Source organism: Narcine bancroftii, chromosome 13 (assembly GCF_036971445.1).
Source record: "Narcine bancroftii isolate sNarBan1 chromosome 13, sNarBan1.hap1, whole genome shotgun sequence".
Lineage (NCBI taxonomy): Eukaryota > Metazoa > Chordata > Chondrichthyes > Torpediniformes > Narcinidae > Narcine > Narcine bancroftii.
This window is the reverse complement of record NC_091481.1, coordinates 65,858,508-65,879,091: the sequence shown is the minus strand read 5'-3', so window position 1 is coordinate 65,879,091 and position 20,584 is coordinate 65,858,508. Positions and strand designations below refer to the sequence as shown.

Here is a 20,584-nt window from a genome sequence, read left to right as displayed (position 1 = left end):
TGGACTGATGGGCGAAGGGCCCATTTGAGTGAGGGTGGAATGGTGGGAGAGAGGAACTGGGGAAGCAATCAGTTTGTTGACTCCTCTTCCTCAGGAGTTTGCGGAGGTCTGGTTTGACATCCCTGGCAACTTTCTACAGAGGTGTAGTGTGCTGACCGGCTGCATCACGCTTTGACATGGGAACACCAATACCAGAGAGTAAATCCCTGCAAAGGTAGAGGTCACAGCCCAGGACAAACCTCCCCACCTTCGAGAACATCTACGGAGGACGCTGCTGTCAGAGGGCAGCAGTAATCGTCAAGGATTCACACCACCCAGCACACGCTCTGTTCTCACTGCTGCCATCAGGAAAGAGGTGTCGGTGCCACAAGACTCACACCACCAGGTACAGGTCCCCACTCCACCATCAGACTCCTCAATGACAAACTCAATCAGGGACTCATTTAAAGACTCTTGTAATTGATTTTCTTTTGTTCTCTGTTTTGCACAGTCCGTTTGTTTACATTTGTTATCTGTTTATAGTTTCTTTATTTGTTTACATGCTTATGCTGTGTACAGTTTATTTTTTGCCCAGCCAATTAGCGGTAATTCTGCCACATCCGCAGGATAAAGGAATCTCAGGGTGGTCTGTGATGTCATGTATGTACTCCAACAATAAATCTGTTGACCCTGACACTACGGGAGGAGGTCGGAGAGGGACACTCATCTTGTCACAAGGAGAGAGATGAAGGTTCCATCACCAGATGACTGGAGGTTGGTGGATGAGAGGGAAATGGAGCCATGCCTGAGGTAGTGGAGACCTCTCTGCTGTCCAACCAATTTACCAGTACCCTCTCCAACCTGCTCACCCCAACCTCCCACCTCAAGGGATCAGAGGCCATGACCGATAGAAGGAGGCGCTCCCATCCATACCTGCATGCGGAGATACTCGTGCTTGTGCTGGAGTTCCACTGGATCTTCCCACTGGGCTCCGTTGGGATCGCGTTCACTCGGGGTCCATCCTGACCGGAACTGGATGTTGTAGGGTCTGCCCAGTGCTCAGGAGGCCACTCTAACCTGCAGTTGAGGGAGCACAATGGCTTAGTGTGTACGCTGAGGTGGCTGAGTCTTATACAAAGCCCGGAAAGGCCGAGACCCCATCTTGTCCCACCATCCGCCACCCACTACCCATCCCAGCTCGTTTCCTTGAATGCTACCAGCAATGGTGATCTTAACACTGGACACTCTCCCCCCCACCCACCCTGTCTGTAACCACAGGACACTCTTTCCCACCCCCCCACCCCCGCCCCTCACCCAGTCTGTGACCATCCTGTCTGTGGCCACAGGACACTCACCCCCCACCCACCCTGTCTGTAACCACAGGAAACATTCTCACTGGACACAGACCCCACACCCGGCCCTCTCTCACTTCAGCCCCACTTCCTGCTCATTCTTTGGGCCTCCTCCCGATTGTTCCCTGCGTGAGGGAGCTCCATTCTCTCTCAGAAAGATCATTGCCCTGAATGGAATCTGGAGCCCAGGGAAGAGGTGGATTTGCTCCACTCTGGCACCCTGCCCGATTGGACGTCTCCACACTGGGGCCAGATGCCCAACCGCTCTGTTCTCTTGACTGTTGCTGAAGCTTTCACTGTGACCATGGATTTTGCACTCGCCTTCTTTCCGCCCTCACCCTCCACCTCCTCATCGGGGAAGGTGGCCCATACCTTGGTTTGGTCCAATACTCGCCCAGTGACTGCCACTGGAGCTTCTCCGCCTCATTTAGGGTATCGTTCAGCAGGTGAACAGCGTCGTTGGTCAGGAACGGGACCGTCACTGATCTGGCCAGCTCCAAACCTGCTGCCTGTACCATCTGTTGTAGGAGCAGGAGAGTGGAATCAACATGGGTCAGAATCTCATGGCCCCACTTAGGGAGGGACAGTGTGCGGTGGGAGGGGGGGGAGGAGGAGGGGGGGGAGGAGGGGGGGGGAGGAGGGGGGGGGAGGAGGGGGGGGGGGAGGAGGGGGGGGGAGGAGGGGGGGGGAGGAGGGGGGGGAGGAGGGGGGGGGAGGAGGGGGGGGGGAGGAGGGGGGGGGGAGGAGGGGGGGGGAGGAGGGGGGGGGGAGGAGGAGGGGGGGAGGAGGGGGGGGAGGAGGAGGGGGGGAGGAGGAGGGGGGGAGGAGGAGGGGGGGAGGAGGAGGGGGGGAGGAGGAGGGGGGGAGGAGGAGGGGGGGAGGAGGAGGGGGGAGGAGGAGGGGGGGAGGAGGAGGGGGGGAGGAGGAGGGGGGGGAGGAGGAGGGGGGAGGAGGAGGGGGGGAGGAGGAGGGGGGGAGGAGGAGGGGGGGGAGGAGGAGGGGGGGGAGGAGGAGGGGGGGAGGAGGGGGGGGAGAAGGGGGGGGGAGAAGGGGGGGGGAGAAGGGGGGGGGAGAAGGGGGGGGAGAAGGGGGGGGGAGAAGGGGGGGGGAGAAGGGGGGGGGAGAAGGGGGGGGGAGAAGGGGGGGGAGAGGGGGGGGAGAAGGGGGGGGGAGAAGGGGGGGGAGAAGGGGGGGGGAGAAGGGGGGGGGAGAAGGGGGGGGGAGAAGGGGGGGGGAGAAGGGGGGGGGGAGAAGGGGGGGGAGAAGGGGGGGGGGAGAAGGGGGGGGGAGAAGGGGGGGGGAGAAGGGGGGGGAGAAGGGGGGGGGAGAAGGGGGGGAGAAGGGGGGGAGAAGGGGGGGAGAAGGGGGGGAGAAGGGGGGGAGAAGGGGGGGAGAAGGGGGGGAGAAGGGGGGGGGGGAGAAGGGGGGGGGAGAAGGGGGGGAGGGGGGGGAGGACACAATTGGATCAGCCGTGAACCCTCTGAACGGTGGAACCTAATTTCCTGATGGTTATTCGACTAACAACTGCACACCACCATACAGAGATAGCCCACAAGGGGATGGGTCAGACTCACGACCAGACTGCCAGCTGCTTACCGTGTCGAGTGGTCCAAACAGGAAGTGGATGAGTTCAGTGGCGCTGGGGTTGATGATGTGGTTCTTCACTCGAGCCTGAAATGAAGGGAGAGCTTCAGTCAGGTTGAATCTTCCTGATCGAGGTCTGCATCGAGGCCTGGCCATCTGGGCAGATTAGACCAGTTTCCCTTTCCCTCTCTTGTTCAGTGCTCATTGTGGTTGAACACTATACTTGCGGGGATGTGCACACATGTCCCTACACTCTGTAATTTTCAATTTCTATAAGAATATTGGAAAGAGACCAATCCTTCCCTGTATCTGACCTTCTCCAAACTGGCTCCTAATGTATTAACATCCTTCCATACATGTACTCAGAGAAAACTGGCTGGAAGAAACAGTGGGTTAGTACGATGTGAAGCAGGGGTAACCATGTTGGGGATACAGGCCTCTGGCTGAGGGATTCCCGTTTGGAGGCATTAAAACTCAGGGACTTCCCTCTCCCCCCAACCCCATGACCTGCCGACAGTGCAAAGATTGCGATGCTCGTTCACCGTACAACTTGACCTCCTTATTTGAGAGGAGATAGACTGAGGAGTGGAAAACCGAAGTCTGCAGATGTTGTGATTGTAGTAAAAACAGGCAAAATGCTGGAGGATCGGTTTTTGTTCTGTCAGAGGAAAAGGAAGGGGGAGGTGGTGACTGTGCGCAGGATGAAATTCAACATATGGGTGGGGGGGGGTGGTTTAAGGAATCAGTGAAGTCAATGTTGAGGCCGGGAATAAAGTGCAAAGGTCTGCAGACGCAAACTCAGCTGGTCAACCAGTGTCCTTTATCACAGCACAGACGGATAGATAACCAACCATTGTTTCGGGCTTCGACCCTCCATCAAAACGTGGACAAGGGACTGAACAAAATGGTGGGGAGGTGCACAGGCAGGAAGTAATAGGTGATAAGGAAGGGGAGGGGGAATGAAATGCTGTCTGGTTGGAGGGTGCCCAGATGCAACGCCTTCACAGCGCCAGTGATCGGGTCCGGCATTCGATGTCTGTCAGGAGCTTGTACGTCCTCCCCATGTCTGCGTGGGTTTTCCCCGGGAGCTCCAGTTTCCTCCCATGTACTGGGGGGAATGGGGTGTAAGCAGATGGGGTGTTAATCAGGTGGCACAGACCTGCAGGCCTAAATGGCCTGTTACTGTGCGGAAGGTCTCCATTAAGAGATGGACTGACCCAGCCTCAACAGTTTCCCAAGAACAAAAACTACTTTCAGGGAGAGGAAACTGTTTCCCAGCCAGACAGCCTTCTTTACTTACCAGAAGGCTGAAGGAGTACTTGTACTTCTGAAAGACTTCGATAAACTCCTCCTGGGTTGGTGGCCGAGCTCGCAGGGTCAGAAGGCCCTCTGAAATCAAGAAGGTTAAGGGGATCAGCGGACGAAGAACAGGCTCCTGAAGGAGAAGGGAACTTGCTGCGGTTCTCTTGACCCACTGATGCTGCGCCCTGCGTCCTCACTGGAAGGCGCTCACTGCCCACCTACCTCCACTCTCCCTCGGGGCTTTCTTCTTGCCCATCCTGCTCTTCTTCCTCTGGTCCAGAATCTTGAAAGCCTCGGCCGTCTTCTGGAGTCTCGCCATGAAGCCTTCAATGTCGTCAAAAGTGTGGTTTAGGATCATCTGATGGGGGACGATGGAGAGAGGTGGGAAATGAAGGATTTAGTTGCCATCCACTGCAGAGGTCCCAACATCTTCCCCAGCCTTCTACCCACCACCACCCCACTGGCATCACTGAGGGGGTTCCAGTCCGCACCAGGTGATGCCATCAGAGGGGGTGTCACCAAAATGAAATTTTTGTGCCATGTTTCAGCAGAAATTTATTATGTTTTTATAAAAATATCCCTGTCGTTCATTATAACAAAAGCATTTTCCGTAAGCCCAGCTTCCATGTATCAATACACCTACGAGGCTAAAACTCGATGCTCATTTACTTTTTAAACCTTCTAACGGGCTCCGGTCAGAGCCGCCGTTATTACCCAATGATAACGACGCTTTGAATCATGTGGTTTCATCTGTAGTCGCTACCAGCTCGTCCTGTTGTTCTTGTCCAATTTTCTGGTGTTTTAGCTACAACATCGTGGTATTTAGTATTTGTGATTGATGTGTAACATTATTACAGAAAAAATATTACTAAGGATTCTGTACGGTCTGGTGCGGGAGGAGGTCCATGGAGGGGGGAGGGGTAACACCACGAGTTACCGCACAGACACCACTGCACTGACCCACCTACCTCAAGCCCCTCCCTTCAGGTCCACTCCCCTCCCCCCACACCAGCGACACCTCTACATGCAGAGTAATCCCGTTTCTTCCATCGGGAGCACTTCCGATGGCCCTCCTTCAGGGTTCACTAAATTACCCAACCAGCCGATGAAGTAATGACGCCTCGGTGAAGCTTCCCAATTGGGCAGCTACTCCCGGCCATCTTGGTCCCATCACCTTCCTTAGATACCTTGTGCAGCCCAACAGCAAGGTTGGGTTGGTGATGCATGGAGTTAACTGTAAAGGTTAGCCTTGTGTTCCCTCTGCTTTCAAAGAACGAAATGATCTGCTTGAGGTGTTCAGTTGACTGACAGAGACAAGAGGTTCCCACCGGCAGGGTGGGGCCAGATCCTTTATGGTCAGCTGGATCACAACTGACGTCAGGAATTACTTCCCGCAAAAATCAGAGAACAAACTCTTCCCCCTCCTCCCTGCCCTCCCTCCCTCCCTCCCTCAAATCCATAGGTGCTGGGGGAGGTTCAACTCACAAAGCTTTGCCTCAGATCAACAGACAAAGGCCCACTTAAGGGGGCCAAAGATGGGAGATCACTTCCAAAATTGAAAGGTGGGTCAGGCTTGAAGGGCTGAATGGCGTGGAAACAACCCAGCAAGGAATGGGAGACGAGTCTTCAGCTCCCAAGCCGCTGAAGCAAGAACTCACCACGTCACGAGCTGTCCTCTGCTCGATCGTGTCCATGGTGCTGCCACTTCCTTCGCTCAATTCTGCAAGAGGAAGGAACCAATGTAGAGAAGGAGAATGGGGTCTGGTTCAACAGAAGGGCTTCCGAGGAGCAGGCTTGTCAGGTTACGTGGAGTGCGACGGGGACAGTATGCAGTAAATTCATCGAAACCAATTCACCAACGGAAAATTCACCGATGAAATGAATCACCGACCATCGAGTTCACCGACAGACCCAGTACACTCTCCTCCCCACCACTGTAGAGCTTTCTCATGGGGGGTGACTGGTGGGGAAGGGAGGGAGGGAATAGGGGAGGGGTCATTAGAGACCAGGAGCCGCCCACGGAGAGCAGGGCCGGGCCTTTGGAAACCAGGGCCATGGCCCGAAACTGGCATCCAGCTGTGCATCCCTGCGAGGAGGGGCGAACTCCTAGGGTGGGGTTGTTTAGAACTAGCAGAGGTTAGCAGCGGGAGCTAAGGGGAGTTCGTTAGACAAATGTCTGCAGGAATGACCAATTAACACCCAATTAAAATCTTTATTAAATGACACTTCTAAGCTCACTAAATTATATATTATGAGCTTTTTTCTTCATTCATTCAATGTCAGTGAAATCCATCAGGTGAATTGATTTTGGTAAATTTACCTGTAATCAGCATGGACGAATCCAGTGTGCACAGGGAGACGATGGTGCCATGATCGGGTCGGGTGTTGAAGTGGAAGGGGATTGCAATGGGCCAGGAGGTCAGGGATGGGGGGTGGGGGAAGGGCCTGTCAAGTTACGGCCAGCAGAACGTTGGCGAAAACAATAGTAAGAGACTCTTACCCACGTCAGCCAGGGACGATGTCGGTGACGATGGAATTGAAGAGCTGCCGTAAATTTTGTTTATGGGGTTGTAGGATAGTGGAGCTTTGGGAGCCATCTTTGGGGGAGGGGAAGGCGGCATGCTGTTTTGTTCGTTCATCCTCTCCTTGTTCAGTCTAGAAAGAAGAGTAGCATGGAGGATCACGGATGCTCTTTGGCCCATCGACGGTGCTGGCTTCTATCTAACCCAATGGGTCTCAACCACTCACATACCCCTCACACACCACCAGACTCCACCATCAGACTCCTCAATGGCAAACTCAATCAGTGACTCATTTAAGGGACTCCTACTTTTGCACTTTATGATTTTTTTTCTCTCCCCATATTGTATAGTCAGTTTGTTTACATTTCTTGATCTGTTTATGTGTGTATGTTGAGTACAGTTTGTTTTTTCACTACCAATAAGTGGTCATTCTGCCTGGTCCACAGGAAAAAGAATCTCAGGGTTTTATGTGATGTCGTAGAACATCTAACACTACAGCGTGGGACAGGCCCTTCGGCCCTCAATGTTGTGTTGCTGATATATTCCTACCAAAAAAATAACTAAACCCTTCCCACCTCGTAACCCCCATTTTCCTTTCATTCATTTGTCTGTCTAAGAGTTTCTTAAATTCCCCCAATGTTTCAGCCTCCAGCACCACCCCAGGCAATGCATTCTGGGAACCCACACTCTATTAAGTCTCTCTCATCCTTTTCGCTCCAGAGAGAAAAAGTGTATGCAGGTATGACAATAAATCTGAAATTCGACCTTAAGTAATCCCTTACAAAGTACAGAGCTCCTGTGGCATAGGATTCATTAAGGTGTTATGTGGGTGGGGAAAAAGAAATTGAGAACCACTGTTCTTCTCTCGAGTCAAAGCTTGTTCCAGATCCTGTTCACACAGCTCATCTCGCAAGTGGTTGTGAACTAGTGGCTTTAATCCTGTGGTTCTCAAAAGAGATAGATTGTGGTGGGGGGTTAATCTCCATTACTCATGCAAACATTCCTAGAGGTGGCGGGTAGAGCTGCTCAGCCTGAGACACAGGACCTAGTTCGCTGTCCTGAATGGACATTGGGGTGTTTATCGGTTTTCTGCCTCCCCTTGGGTTAAGGACGAAGGGGGGTGAGTCGATTGGGGAGGTGTCTTCCCGCTGTTCCTCTCACCTGAGTGCATTTACTCTCTCCGCTCTCCCACTCTTCATGTCTGTGATGGCGCTGTTGATGTCGGATTTGATGAGGTCAGCCTGAAAACATGAAACCCAGTCAGACCAGCAAAGCCTAGCCCCGTACCTCTTGCAAATTAAATGTAGGCATACAGGGTGGAAACAGGCCTTTGTGGCTCACAAGCCCATGCCACCCAAATACCCCAATTAAACTACAACCCTGCTATGTTTTGAAGGGTGGGAGGATACCAGAGTACCCAGAGGAATCCCATGCAGACATGTACAAACTCCTTATGACAGCGCTGGATTCCAACTCCTGTCACTATAGAGTGTCGCGCCAACCACTACACTAACTCGTTCAGCCCCACTCTCTCACTTTCAATCCCCCTCCTTCCCATTAAGTGTCTTCTTTGGCTTGGCTTCGCGGACGAAGATTTATGGAGGGGGTAAATGTCCACGTCAGCTGCAGGCTCGTTGGTGGCTGACAAGTCCGATGCGGGACAGGCAGACACGGTTGCAGCGATTGCAGGGGAAAATTGGTTGGTTGGGGTTGGGTGTTGGGTTTTTCCTCCTTTGCCTTTTGTCAGTGAGGTGGGCTCTGCGGTCTTCTTCAAAGGAGGTTGCTGCCCGCCAAACTGTGAGGCGCCAAGATGCACGGTTTGAGGCGATATCAGCCCACTGGCGGTGGTCAATGGGGCAGGCACCAAGAGATTTCTTTAGCAGTCCTTGTACCTTTTCTTTGGTGCACCTCTGTCACGGTGGCCAGTGGAGAGCTCGCCATATAACACGATCTTGGGAAGGCGATGGTCCTCCATTCTGGAGACGTGACCCACCCAGCGCAGCTGGATCTTCAGCAGCGTGGACTCGATGCTGTCGACCTCTGCCATCTCGAGTACTTCGACGTTAGGGATGAAAGCGCTCCAATGAATGTTGAGGATGGAGCGGAGACAACGCTGGTGGAAGCGTTCTAGGAGCCGTAAGTGATGCCGGCAGAGGACCCATGATTCGGAGCCGAACAGGAGTGTGGGTATGACAACGGCTCTGTATACGCTTATCTTTGTGAGGTTTTTCAGTTGGTTGTTTTTCCAGACTCTTTTGTGTAGTCTTCCAAAGGCGCTATTTGCCTTGGCGAGTCTGTTGTCTATCTCGTTGTCGATCCTTGCATCGGATGAAATGGTGCAGCCGAGATAGGTAAATTGGTTGACCGTTTTGAGTTTTGTGTGCCCGATGGAGATGTGGGGGGGCTGGTAGTCATGGTGGGGAGCTGGCTGATGGAGGACCTCAGTTTTATTCAGGCTGACTTCCAGGCCAAACATTTTGGCAGTTTCCGCAAAACAGGACGTCAAGCGCTGAAGAGCTGGCTCTGAATGGGCAACTAAAGCGGCATCGTCTGCAAAGAGTAGTTCACGGACAAGTTTCTCTTGTGTCTTGGTGTGAGCTTGCAGGTGCCTCAGATTGAAGAGACTGCCATCCGTGCGGTACCGGATGTAAACAGCGTCTTCATTGTTGAGATCTTTCATTGCTTAGTTCAGCATCACGCTGAAGAAGATTGAAAGAGGGTTGGTGCGAGAACACAGCCTTGCTTCACGCCATTGTTAATGGAGAAGGTTCAGAGAGCTCATTGCTGTATCTGACCCGACCTTGTTGGTTTTCGTGCAGTTGGATAATCATGTTGAGGAACTTTGGGGGACATCCGATGCGCTCTAGTATTTGCCAAAGCCCTTTCCTGCTCACGGTGTCAAAGGCTTTGGTGAGGTCAACAAAGGTGATGTAGAGTCCTTTGTTTTGTTCTCTGCACTTTTCTTGGAGCTGTCTGAGGGCAAAGACCATGTCAGTAGTTCCTCTGTTTGCGCGAAACCCGCACTGTGATTCTGGGAGAATATTCTCGGCGACACTAGTATTATTAGTGTAGACACTCGTAAAACACAAAAGTCTGTAGACTACGTCATTGAAGTAAAAATGCTGGAGAAACTCAGCAGGTCGAACAGTGTCCTTTATGTTGCCAAGATAAAGAACTGACGTTTCAGGCTTCATCGAGGTAGGTAGGCATCCAAACTAAATGATGGGGGAGGGGCAAGGGGAGGAGCACGGTCCCACAGGCTGGAGGTGGATAAGGGAGGGAGGGCACAGCAGCGAACGGGGGGGGGGGGGTGGGGGGGGGAGGGGGGGGACGGCTCTGTTAATGGAGAGGGAAGGGGGTGGGGGAAAGGAAGGAGGGGATGAGGAAGGGGAGGGAGAACAGGGAGCAGGTTAGCAGAAACCAGAGAAAACGCTGTTAATGCCATCCAGTTGGAGAGGGACCAGATGGAAAGTCCAGCGTTGCTCGTCCAAATTATGTCTGGTCTTGATGGGCTAGTACCGGAGGCCGCGGACAGAGATGCGAGCGTGGGAGATGGACCCAGAATCTGAGCACTCGTGCAGAATCGTCGGCAACGTGTGAACAATTCTGACACATACCTCTTGAAATAAGGGGCTTCTCCACTGACGGTGGAGCACATAGGCAAGCTAGGAGCTGAGTTTCCATGATGGCATACTTACCCCAACCTCGGAACACTGGAAGAAGTGGATGTCAGGTTTGTTTTGGTCAGCGTCCTTGCAGACCAGGATCAGAATGGAGTTGAACCTCCAGCTGTCCAGCAGTGAGTCACAGTGTTCGATTGCTGTCAGAGGGTAGTTCTCCAATTCATCCTGAGCAAAGACCAATCAGTGAATGGGTTAGTCTTTAGATCAGTGATCCCCAACTGCAAATCCCACCACTCCTACCCTGCAAGGTCAGCTTACAAATGGGAGGTTGAAAACGTGGCTGGACGGTGCACCAACAACAACTTCGCCCTCACCAGAACCAAGGAGCTGATTGTTGACTTCAGGAAGGGAAAACCAGAGATATACGATCCAGTGATCATTGGGGGATCAGAGAGGAGAGCAACTTTAAGTTCTTGGGAGTCACTATCTCGGAGTATATTTCCTGGACCCAACACACCAATGGCTTCATGACGAAAGCACGTCAGTGCCTCTACTTCCTCAGGAGTTTGCGGAGGTTTGGTATGACACTGGAAACCCTGGCAAATATCTTCAGAGGTGTGGTAAAATGTGTGCTGACCGGCTGCATCACGGTCTGGGTCTGGGTAAGGGGGCACCAGTACACTTGAGTGTCCTTCAAAAGGGAGTGGACACAGCCCAGGACATCACAGGTAAAACCCTCCCCACCACTGAGAACATCTGCAAGGAAGGCTGCCGTCGAAGAGCAGCAGCAAGGATCCACACCACCCAGCATCTGCTCTGTTCTCGCTGCTGCCATCAGGAAAGAGGTGTCGGTGCCACAAGACTCACACCCCCAGGTTCAGGAACAGCTGCTCCCCCTCCACCATCAGACTCATCAACAACAAACTCAATCAGGGGCTCATTTAAGGACTCTGACTTGTACACTTATTGAAATTTCTCTCTCTGTATTGCAGAGTCAGTTTGTTTATATTTCTTTATTTGTTAACATGCGTGCATTGAGTACATTCTTGTTTGCTCTACCAATAAATGGTAATTCTGCCTCACCCACCAGAATAAAAGAATCTTAGGGTTGCATGTGATGTCATTTCAAATTTAATTTTTAAATGTAGACGTAACAGTCCATTTCGGACCACGAGCCCGTGCCGCCCAATTCACCCTCAAACCCCATTCGAACAGTGGGAGGAAACCAGAGCTCCTCCCAGATGAAACCCGCACAGACATGGGGAGAATGCTGGATTTGAACCCCGGTCGGTCCCAATTGCCGGTGCTGTAACAGCGTTGGCCTGGCCACCATGCTAACCATACCACCCAAAAGTGTTGACTGATCATTTCCCTCCACGAATGCTAACTAACCCCGTCCTAACTAACCCCGGCTCCTGCGCAGAACTGGTTATATTTCTAGCTTGCTAAACTGCCTCCACCTCCCCAATCAAGGAGTAGGAATTTTATTTGCATGCACAGCTTTCTGACTGACTTTTATGTATTAATTGGATCAATGTTCATTGATAATAACCCCAGATGGGACTCACAAATCCCTGGCTTAGGAGGTCAATACCTTATCCATTAGGCCACTGGGGCTGGGTCAAATGTCCTCTGACAATAAATCAGAAATCTGAAATCCATTACCCATTTGACCAACTCCAGAACTTCCTCTGGCAAAGCTCGAACAGTATGGTCGGCATAGGTGTCAGTGAAGATTACCAGGCTGCACGTCTAAATTTAGCCCTTCAGACTCCGGCCATTTTTAACCTTTCATTATATATACTCCAAACTGGGTCCATGGGTAAACTACAGGACGAGCATGTGCACAAAGCAGCTCGTGGCTGAAAACCGGGGACACGGGAGGTTAAAAGGTCGGGGCACCCCACGGCACCCAGCCCACCTTGGATTCGATGTCCACCAGGCCGACAGACGAGCCGTTAACTTGCAGCAACATTTCCTGCGTCCAGATCCTGCCCTTGCTGTCCAAGCTTTTCATCTTCTGAATGGACTCATCCACTGTCTGAGTGTCCTCGCCAGGGCCGAGAGGAAAAGTGGTCAGATGCTGTGCGGGGTTGGGTGGGGGGGGGGGGGTGGGGTGAGGGAACCAGATGTGGTGAGTTAAAAGGCTAAAATGTTGGAGGTGAACAAAAATATTAGCAACAGCTATCTTTGAAATTGTGGGCATTGCTCAGGAGAAGCAGGAGTGACCTGGCTGTAACGAAGAGAGGCATTTAACAGGTGGATCCTATCAATGGATCTTCTTACCTTCATACACAATACAGACCTTGTGCTAATCCATATATTCTGATCCCAAAAAACACTAACATACCTCATAACCCTCTATTTTTCTTTCATCCACGTGCCTGTCTAAGAATCTCTTAAATACCCCAAGGTTCCAGCCTCCACCACCATCCCTTCTAGGCCTCCGCAACTCTCCGTGTGTAAAACCTAACCCTGATCATTCCTCCCTTCACTTTGGGCAGACGTCCCCTGGCGTTTGCTACTCCCGCCCTGGGAAAAAGGCACTGGCCACCCATCTTATTTACGCCTCTCAGAATCTTCCAGACCTCTATCAGGTCTCCTTCACTCCAAAGAGAAACATCCCAGCTCTGCTAATCTTGCCTCACGACCTATTTTCCAATCCAGGAAACGTCCTGGTAAATCTCCTCTGCACCGTAGCTTCCAAATCCTTCCCATGATGACGTGACCAGAATTGAACAATACAGGTACACAATCCTTTATCTGGAACCCTTGGGGGATGGTGTGTTCCAAATTTTGGATTTTTCTGAATTTCAGAAAGCCAGATTGTGCTGCCGTATCCCCCCTCAACCCCCTTCCAGTCGCACTGCCGGCTTTCCCCCCCCCCCCCCACCTCACCCACCCGACTTGCGCTGCCGGTCTCCCCCCTTCGCCTGCCCAACTTGCGCGGCCGGTCTCTCCTCCTCGCCTGCCCGAGTCACGCTACCAGTCTCTTGCCACCCCCCCCCACCCACGCTGCTGGTCTCTCTCCCCACTTGCCGGTTTTTGGAGCTTTCCGGATTTTAGATGTCTGGATAAAGGATTGTGTACCTGTACTCCAAGTGTGGTCTCACCAGAGATTTGTAGAGTTGCAACATGACCTCTCGACTCAATTCCCCAATTAATGAAGCCCAGCATTCGATAGGCCTTCTTAACTATCCTATCAAACCTGTACAGCGACCTTGAGAAATGTATGGATTTGGACTTCAAGGTCCCTCAATAGTAGATGCTTCGAATGCTCAAGATTGTTGTACCATTTGACACATGCAAATCTGGCAAAGATAACCAACTTCGAAAGAACATTCCAGTCCGTTCACTTTTAGCACGAAAGCGGCAGGTGACTTACATTCACGTGGTATTGCGACCGGTCCTCCATGATATAGTTGATGTAAGAATATTTCTTCCTCTGTTCTGTAAATCAAAATGAAAGTATTGAGAAAAGGTCCTGATGAGGCTAACACCAGCTGACTATAACAATTTTTTTTCCCCCAAAAGGTTCGCTTCCTAAATAAACATTGGGAATTATGATAGACGACTTCAAGCTCCACACAAAAGTATTTTCAGATTTGGTGTATCACATGGGCCAGTGGTTCTCAACCTTTTTCTTTCCACTTCTACTTTAAGTAATCCCAATGGGGTGCTCTGTGATTAGTAAGGAGTTGCTTAAGGTGGGATGTGAGTGGGAAAGGAAAGTTGAGAATCACTGCTCTATACCCAATTGTTACTGGAATATTTTGCTTGAGAAAAATTGCCATTGGTCTACTTCCTTTGGAGTGACCGTACACATAACAAGTCAATGAGGGACGATTAAAATTTTTTCTTTCCACCTACATCCCACTAATCACAGAGCACTGATGGCATTGGGAATACACTTGCGCCTACACCTCCTCCCTCACTACGGACTGGTGCCCCAAACAGGTCTTTCACATGAGGCTACACTTCACCTGTGCATCCGCAAGACTGGTTTACTGCATCCAGTGCTCCCTTTGAGTCTGGGCGTAGATTGGGAGATCGCTTCTCTCAGCACCTCTGCCACTACAGAGACCTCCCAGAAGCCAAGCATTTCAGTTCTGGGTCACACTCCTGCCCTCACATGTCTGTCCCACCCTGACCACCCGCAGATTGGAGAAACAACACCCTATTTTCTGTCTGGGCCCCCTTCAGCCAGCTGGCATTCACTGCTTTCTGATAAACTGGCTCGCTTTTTCTTTCACCTTCCCCTTTCCAGTTGTCCTCTCCCTACCCTCTTACCAACCATCCTTCCTCCCCCAACCCCCCCTGCTCACTGATGCCCCCAACCCCCCCTGCTCACTGATGTCCCCTCCCTCCCTCCTCCACCTGCCTTTGCCCCCCTCCCCCCTCTATCTTTTTGTTCGTCCCCTGCCGACATTCTCTTCTTTGATGAAGGGCTCAAGCCCAAAACGTTGGTTATGAATTTTTAACTTTGTTACATAAAGGGCCCTGTTTGACCTGCTGAGTTTCTCCAAGTTTTTACTGCTCTCTTGAAGTCTTCATGCAAGGGCTGTCTAATTAAATCACTGCAAGAAATTACCAGCTGTGTGCTGAAGGGGAGTGGCACTTGGATTCTAGTTTCAAAGTTGTTAAACCAGACCACCTGGTTTTTCTGCGTGGAGAGGGCAGGGTCTGTTATCAGGACATCTCAGAGTTTGACCTTTGCTTTGTACAGGAGCAAGAGGGAGCAGGGCTGTCTCTCTCTGGTTCTTGAAGTCCGCGACATTAAGGAGCAAATGCCCACGGGCACTGATCGTCAACTGTCCTCAAAAATACCTGCTTCTTGCATTCATGCATTGAACCAGCCTCCACAACCCTTTGGAATTGAGAAGTCCGGAGATACACTCGCAAGAAAATCCTGGCCCCGTCTTTTTTTTTGAGACGCTTCCATTCGTGAAACGTTTCTTCCAGAATAAATTCAGCAACTGAGTCTCCACCACCCTCTCCAGTGGAGAATCCCCTTGATTTGCCACCTTGTACATCCATACAAATATGCACCCCTCCGGCCCACGAGCCCATTCTGCCCAATTACACCCATTTAACCTGCAACCCCGGGTACGTTTCTGAACAGTGGAGGGAAACTGGAGCACCTGGAGGAAACTTACACAGGCACGGGGAGAACATACAAATTCCTTACAGACTGTGCAGGATTCAAACCCTGGTCCCGGTCGCTGGCTCAGTAACAGTGCTGCACTAACTGCTTTGCTAACTGTGTCCCCCTGTGCGTGAAGATATTTCTCCATCCTGAAGAGTCAACCTCTTAGTCTGACCTCTGAAACTTTGGTTTGAGACACCCCAGCATGGAGACACATGTCCCAACCTGGTTCTGAATCATCCCCTCCAGACCACAGTGCGATGATGTACCTCCACTCTGGTGCCATGGTTCCGAAGTATCTGATGAGCCCAGTGTGGGGCCCTGGAGATGCGTCAACAGATTGTTCAGGAGGCACCCATAGTTTGTAGGGAGCTGAACTGCTGCCAACACGTGGACATTCTCTGTGCCCAGCTGCTAAATGATTGACTGTAAAGGACTTTTTAAGATTCATCAATGCGGACATTTGGTACGACATCGGAAATCCTGGCAAATTTCAACAGAGGTGTGGTGTGCTGACCGGCTGCATCACGGGGACACCAACACCCCTGAGAGCAAAGCTCTGCAAAAGGGAGTGGGCATCATAGGCTAAACCCTCCCCACCATCGGGTACATCTATAGGGAACGCTGCCGTCAGAGAGCAGCAGCGATCATCAAGGACCCTCACCACCCAGGACAAGCTGCTACCATCGGTAAAGGGGTATCAATGCCACAAGACTTGCACCACCAGGTTCAGGAACAGCTGCTCCCCCTCCACCATCAGACTCCTCAACAACAAGCTCAATCAGGGATTCAATTAAGGACCTTAATTCGCATGTTATTGTTTCGTTCCTCTCTGCCAGTTTGTTTACATTTCTTTATTTGTCTACATGTGTTCGTTGAGTACAGTTTTTTTTAGCCAATTCTGCCTTGCCCACAGGAAAAGAAATCTCAAGGTTGTATATGATGTCACGAACTCTGACATTCTTTCTGTTGCATTGGCTTTAGTTAAGAAAGAGAACCAGCTAGATAACTAGACAGTAAAAATCAGGATTTAAAGAAAAGGAATTTCATTGTCCTGGCAGACACTGGAGTGAGTCAGATCCCACCTTTCCGTGCCCACTACAAACGGCTGAAGTCCTTTGGCAACATTAATCGCAGAGGAAAGGACAGGTCCAAGCTGACACAGAAACAGCTTTCCGTCTAAGAACGCTCTCCTAGCTGGCCTCGACTGGTCAACTCTCACCCCAGAGAGCTGGGAGTCAACCCTCCACCCCTCAACAGAGGAGGAGGGGTCGCACAAAGTTCACTGTTGGAGATTTTGGGGAAGGCAATGGTATATGAAGGCTCAAGGTTCCTTTATTATCACATAATGACACATAGATTCATAGTTATTCATGTGACAACATTGGTAATTCCACATTGATTGACCATCCCTTATTGTTCTATTGTTTTCCCCATGGGAGTTAAGAGCTAATTCCACCCCACCCTCCTCTCATTTAGAGGAGTCTCATTTAGACAAGTGAGGAACAGTACAGTGTCCAGCCACAGTCATATCTTGGCAACACATCCCTTCTCAACTGAGGAGTGGGTTTTGAGGGAAGTCGCCAGGATGACATCTGGAAATGCCAAGATCATAATAAAGCAGCAAAATGATCTTGCAACAGGAGGCCCAATCTTCAACCCCACCCAAAAACTTGGAGCAAGTTTTACTAGCAAAGTCCTTCAATACCAATTAATTTCGATAAACTTCAAGCATTGAGCAAGCACATTTCCTGACACATTTTAAATCCTTACCTGCTGCTAGTTGATGGACTGTTTAATAAACTTGGAATCCACTTTCACCAGAGCCACGCAACCTTATGCAAGTGTTTGCAGGGGCCCTGCCTTTAGTAGGAAGTTCCTCAACAGATAACAGGTGAATGACTTCATCACCTGTTAACTTTATAATTTTTTTTACGGGGTTGGGCTGCGATCTGCAATTAACCCTTTCCCTCCCAGGCATCCTCTGTTGCGATGTGAAGGCCTCATCCGTTGCCTCCCTCCCAAGGCCACAGTTTCAGCTCCCAGTCACCAGCCACATTCCCCATTCCCACACAGACCTGCCTGTCCACGTCCTCATCCATTGCCCGGGAGAGTCCCAATGAAGAGTGGCAGGATCATATTCCATCTTGGTAACACAATAGCCAGGAAATTGAAGCCCTTATCGAAGTTTAGCGTAGACGGTTAGTGGTATGCTGTTACAGCTCTGGTGTTCCGGGCGCTATCTGTAAGGAGTTTGTACGTTCTTCCTGTGTCTGCGTGGGTTATATCCCACTCTTCAAAATGTACTGGGATTGTAGGTCGATTGGGTGGCATGGGCTCATGGGTCGAAAGGGCCTGTTACCGTGTTGTACATCTACATTTAAATTTAAATTTTATAAGTTCAGGGGTTACGACATCTCTGAGGATCTATCTACCGGTCAATGCAATCGCAAAAAAGGCTCACCGTCAGCCCCTTCTTGAGGAGTTTGAGGAGATTCGCCATGACACCGAAGATTTCCAATTTCTACCAGTGTCGCAGAGGGCCTGTGGATTCGGCTCCAGTGCTCACGCAGACCAGCCCAAACCATCAGCAGCCCGAGCTCTAGATCCGAGCGATCAGGAAAACCCTCAGCACCCTCTCGCATCCCAGATCCCATACCTGGTTCGCCCTTCAGCCAGTCTTAAGCCGGTTGCCAGCAGCCCGTGTGGGTTCCTCGCCTCATGTCATCAACAGCCCCTCACTGATCCACTGCCATGGGTCATTTTCTCTGCCTCTCCTTCCACGCCATGGCGGCCGTCAATCATAGCCTCCGCCATCTTGGGCTCAGATTCCACGGATTGCAGAATTGTGGAAATAAAGCCACTGTTGGCTCAGTTGATGGGCCGTTAAAAGCCAGCGCGGAGCTGACGGCCGTCGTGCAGGGCAGTCGGACCCGACCCTCAGCCTGTGTCCCCGAACAACGGGTATGGGAGATTCCCCCCCCCCCCCCCCCAACCTCGGCCTCTGCACAATAAGGTGGAATCTCAGTAGGCAGAGGTCGGCATCTTGATTCCAACCTTGTGCAGGATTTCAAAGAGCGACATGGCTGCACAATAAATCAAATGATCCCAATTGTATGGCTTGACAAACTCCCTGGCAACCGGGCACAGTAAACAAGCAATTGTGCAGGACATCTGAGCACCTGACAATGTAACCCCAAGTGCTCAAAGTCCAAAGTTACCATACCAGCGGGAAGGCCAACGAACACCAAAGCAAATGTATAAAAAGTAGACTCAATCACCGGGCAACAACAGACACAGCAGGTTCAAAGCTGCAATGAGTCACCCTGCAGAAGAATCAGCGGGGTAGGCGGTGGGGAGGGTTGGGGAGGCCTTTATTCAAAAGCAAGCCGCCAATTCTGTGGGCTGAGATCATCATCGGGCAGTGAAAACGCACGGTCAATGCTGGAGGTGTCTTGCAGCGCCCAGGGGTGGTAAAGAAATACGGTAAAATCCCCGGTATCCGGAATTCAAGCAAGCGGCAAAACAAAACAACAACAAAAAAATCGAGGAACTAAATACATTTTTAAAATTTAAAAGTTTAAAATTTTAAAATTAAAAGCCCTGGGTGAAGATGGGAGCAAGCATTCGGCCAGCAGAGCCCCCGCCCGCAGCGGCCGTTCGAATAGAGTTTCAATAAAGATGTGTTTGAATAAAATGGCGACGCCCGGGATGAAAAGTCAGCCAATGCTGCTCGCTGCTGGGCAACTCTCCCTGTCACTTCCTAATAAGAGTATTTACCTTTATTATTATTAAATATGTTAGTAAGGTTTTATCTGTAAACTTGGGGGAGGAGGGTTAATTATGATGGCGACATGGTTAGCGCAACGCTGTCACAGCGCCAGCAACCGAGGTTTGAATTTAAATTTAAATTTTAAGTTACGGGAGTTATCTGATTAAAGTGAGCCTCATATAATTAAGGACGACTGATCTTTTTTTTCCAAATTACATTTTGGTAACTTTTTTTAAACAGTTTTATTCTTAATGTAGGTGCATTCATTAGGCATTGAAAGAGTGTGTCTCAGGCAACCAGAAAGTTTGCATATCCGGCAATCCTCATAGGGGCCGGATACTGGGGATTTTTGCTGCATTACCAATGTTTGGGCAGGTCCAGAGATGAATCATGGTCAAAATATATCTCAGCCTGTCACCCCACTACTGGTTTGTGCACCAAAAATCCCTGATCCCCACCCCCCCCCACTGTTTCTGGCCCAGCCCAAACTGCCCACATCTTGCCCGTTCCCTTCCGCCTAAGAGGAGCTCTGAGCTCTGACCGCTTGAGGCCCACCAAATGATGAAAGAGCAAGGGGCCACTCACCGTAAATGGTTCTGCCACTGGGTTTGGAAATCTTCTCACTGCAATATGAAACACAGATTAAGATCTCGGCCGGGTATAATCCCAAACATTTCATTACATGCACGCTTTTTATTTGTCCTGGCACCTTGCCAACTGCAGGTTCCACTCCAGATCAGGTGGAGATTCCATTTTGCAAATTTACCCCCTGCTCCCTACTGTTGACCCAGGGAGAGCATGTCAGCTCAGTGCAGCCAGGACATGTGGAGGGATTCGGTCACCAATATCTGTGGGACGTCACAGGAAGTAGGTACTGTCTCAATCATTTTACCTCTCAGCCCCACACACTACCTAGAAGAAGGAAGGGTTCAGGGGCATCAATGGTCGCTCTTCATGGACGGACAAGGACTAGTTGACTAGCTCCTGTCACGTTTTGTGTGCACAGAAATTCAAACCTGCATTTGATGAACACACATACCCGTACAAACTGCCCGCAAGCCAGCGCACACACGTACACGTACAAACTGCCCGCAGGCCACCACACACACATACACGTAGAAACTGCCCCCAAACCAGCACACACACGTACACATACAAACAGCCCACAGGCCACCACACACACGTACATGTACAGACTGCCCGCAGGTCAGCACACACGCAACTCCATCCACTTACAAAATACACCATCTGGCATATGCATCAAAGCACCATCATGCACGGTTGTACGTAAGGTACAGGTAACA

At 51.0% G+C, this 20,584-nt stretch overlaps 1 protein-coding gene across 1 annotated transcript in view; it reads right to left on the bottom strand.

Annotated features, from left to right (window-relative positions):
• Window positions 1–20,584, bottom strand: part of LOC138748052 (epidermal growth factor receptor kinase substrate 8-like protein 1) — a 50,141-nt gene that overhangs the window by 4,998 nt on the left and 24,559 nt on the right. The window contains 13 exon segments of the mRNA XM_069907748.1: window positions 913–1,028; window positions 1,031–1,056; window positions 1,704–1,849; window positions 2,928–3,002; window positions 4,216–4,304; window positions 4,440–4,575; window positions 5,876–5,937; window positions 6,718–6,872; window positions 7,901–7,980; window positions 10,438–10,587; window positions 12,284–12,445; window positions 13,748–13,812; window positions 19,866–19,903. Of these exon segments, the coding sequence (XP_069763849.1) occupies window positions 913–1,028; window positions 1,031–1,056; window positions 1,704–1,849; window positions 2,928–3,002; window positions 4,216–4,304; window positions 4,440–4,575; window positions 5,876–5,937; window positions 6,718–6,872; window positions 7,901–7,980; window positions 10,438–10,587; window positions 12,284–12,445; window positions 13,748–13,812; window positions 19,866–19,903 (1,300 nt within the window).